Raw genomic sequence first — 2,831 nt, 5'->3', positions numbered from 1 at the left:
TGGTATTGATACATCAATTAGAAAGCATTTATTTTCTTGATGATCTCTGACAACTATATCTGGTCTATTGGCCTTAATTTCTCTATCTGTGTGTATTGGCATATCCCAGAGTATGGTTGCTGTCTCGTTTTCTGTGACCTTTTCTGGCGTTATTCCATTGTGTTGGCATAGCTTCCAGTGTATATAGGTCTTAGCTCTGTCGTGTCTGTGAATACATTCCTTCTTAGCCAGGACTGGGCAGCCAGAGATAATATGATTTATTGTTTCTTGTCCATCTCCACATATTCTACAGTTACTTGTTATGTTTCTTTTCATTTTATGTTTTTCATAATTTCTGGTGGGGAGGCTTTGGTCTTGTGCCGCAATTAAAAATCCTTCAGTCCCTGCTTTGAGTCCTGAGCTTCTCAACCATTTCTGGGATGTTTCTCTGTCTATTTTTTGGCATTCAATTTAGCCCAGTATTTGCCATGAAGGTTGCTTTTCTTGCCATCGTTCTATCATGGTCCGTTGCTATTGTAGTTTTAGTTTGGATTTCATTTGTTTTATAGCTTTTGTTGTTTCTTCTTCTTCTTCTTCTTCTTCTTCTTCTTCTTCTTCTTCTTCTTCTTCTTCTTCTTCTTCTTCTTCTTCTTCTTCTTCTTCTTCTTCTTCTTCTTCTTCTTCTTCTTCTTCTTCTTCATATTTGTTAAGAAGTATGATTTCTTGTTTGTATTTGTCAGCTTCCTTAAATACTGAAAACAGTTTTTTGTTTTGCTCGTGTTTTGTGGCTATTTGTATTAGTTTTCCTTGATTCTGAAGTAGGTATTTTTGCAGTCCTATGGTGGTTATTTTATAATAGTTTTCCAGCTGTATAAGGCCTGTACCACCTTCTGTACGTTGTATATATAGCCTTTCTATGTCAGATATTGGGTGGTGCATCCTAGATCCTGTTATTATTTTCTTGTTTTCCTGCCTATTTTGGTTAGTTCATTTAGTGTCCAGTTAAGGATATTCTAACTGTAACTTATAACTGGGACGGCTCGAGTGTTAATACCTATTATCTTGTTTTTAGCATTGAGCTCTCTTTTCAGTATTGATATAACTCGTTTAAGGATTCCAAAACACCCATGCTTCCAGAGCTAAATTATTCAAACCCCAACACAATTCCTCTCAACACATAGCCAAAATGCTTCCCAACTATTTCTGCTCGTGACCAGAGATATTATTATTATTATTATTATTATCATTATTATTGCCTTCCTATATACTTCTACTTCTCCTCCGCCGTCTCCTCTGCCTTCTTCTTCATCATCTTTTGCTTTCTCAGATGTATGTGGGGATCAGAACCATGTAGTTTCAAGAACTTTAAACAAACTTATACGGACCACGGTGTATGTTACACTTACAGCCAACTACAAGCCGGAAACAAATACCAGAAGGCACTTTCGACAGGTAGGTAATGTAATTTTAATTGATTGCAAATTAAGGAGTTTGATACAGCTCAAGGTACTAAATACGTCAACCCCACTACCTGCTTAACAATATATTCTTCATGCAGGAGGCGTACCTGGGAAATTTTCTGTTGTTTTATCTAAAGTTTACCTAATAAATTAATTGGATTGGTTTGTCAAGGTTCTTTCGTCACACACTGTCAACGTATCGGTGATGCGTTCCTCATTCAGTAGCTCTGTATTAGTTTGCACTCGTTCCTTGTTCTGCGTTCATTTCTTAAGCAGCATCAACAATATCAACATCATCAACAAACACACTCATGTGTTTGAACCCCATCAGCAAACTTTGCCCCCTTCCAAGAATTTGCATACCTTGTGCCAAAATATAAACCCAAAATTGTATTATACGTAGACAGTGAGCTGGCACAATCGTTAGCACATCGAGCAAAATGCTTAGCGGCATTTCGCCCGTCTTCACGTTCTGAGTTCAAATTCTGACGATGTCTACTGCACTTTTCATCCTTTCGGAGTCGATAAAGTAGGTACCAGTTGAGTACGTGTCGATGTAATCGACTTATCCCCGAACCAAAAATTGCTGGCCTTGTGTCAAAATTTGAAATCAGTATTTTATTACAAGTAACAATTAAAGCTGTAAGCAGGCAGAATCGTTAGACTTATGTTTAACGATTCTGCCAGCTCACAGCTGGACAAAATACTTAGCAGCATTTTATCCCGCTTCACGTTCTGAGATCAATATCCGCAGAGATCAAATTTGCCTTTCATCATTTCGGGGTCGATAAAATAAAGTACCAGTGGAACAGTGGGGTCGATGTAATCGACTAGCCTTCTCCTTCAGAATTTAAAACACTTTGCCTATGGTAGAATGGATTATTACTAACAACTATTTTGCCGAGCGCATTTATGCTCATCCGGCTTCTTAGTCAATGGCGCTCGGTCTCCTATCCGTAATGTAGTCGCATTAAACGCAGCGCAATTTTTAGATACATTTTAAAACACAATAATCGTGTCTTATACGTCGGTAAATATGGTAATCCTTCATTTACACTATTCATTTATACTCATTTTCCTTTTTTTCTCTCTGCGAATTCTTTCTCATCAGGAGCTGATCATGGTTTACGTCTAATCTTGAATGTTGAGCAATATGAATATATGCCGGGACCTAACAATGCTGCCGGTATCAAAATATTGATGCACAACGAAGACGAGTTTCCCAAAGTCCATGAACTTGGTTTGGCAATCCCGACCGGATCGCATGCGTTTGTAGGCTTGAAGCTGGTTTCCGTAAGTCCAGTAATTTGCATTGCAAATATTTATTCGTTTATTCCTTTACTTGTAAAGAATAAAAAGTTTAGAATGGTATAACAATGCACTATAAAACAA

The 2,831-nt window shown here is 37.6% G+C and overlaps 1 protein-coding gene across 1 annotated transcript in view; it reads left to right on the top strand.

The window, feature by feature from the left end:
* LOC106875529 (acid-sensing ion channel 1C) overlaps positions 1–2,831 on the top strand; it is a 28,277-nt gene that overhangs the window by 19,297 nt on the left and 6,149 nt on the right. The window contains exons 4-5 of the mRNA XM_052976880.1: positions 1,307–1,431; positions 2,551–2,732. Coding sequence (XP_052832840.1) covers positions 1,307–1,431; positions 2,551–2,732 — 307 coding nt within the window. The remainder of the gene's footprint in view (positions 1–1,306; positions 1,432–2,550; positions 2,733–2,831) is intronic.

The sequence above is a fragment of the Octopus bimaculoides genome, chromosome 26, assembly GCF_001194135.2.
Source record: "Octopus bimaculoides isolate UCB-OBI-ISO-001 chromosome 26, ASM119413v2, whole genome shotgun sequence".
Taxonomy (NCBI): Eukaryota; Metazoa; Mollusca; class Cephalopoda; order Octopoda; family Octopodidae; genus Octopus; species Octopus bimaculoides.
This window is presented reverse-complemented; position numbering and strand designations above follow the sequence as displayed.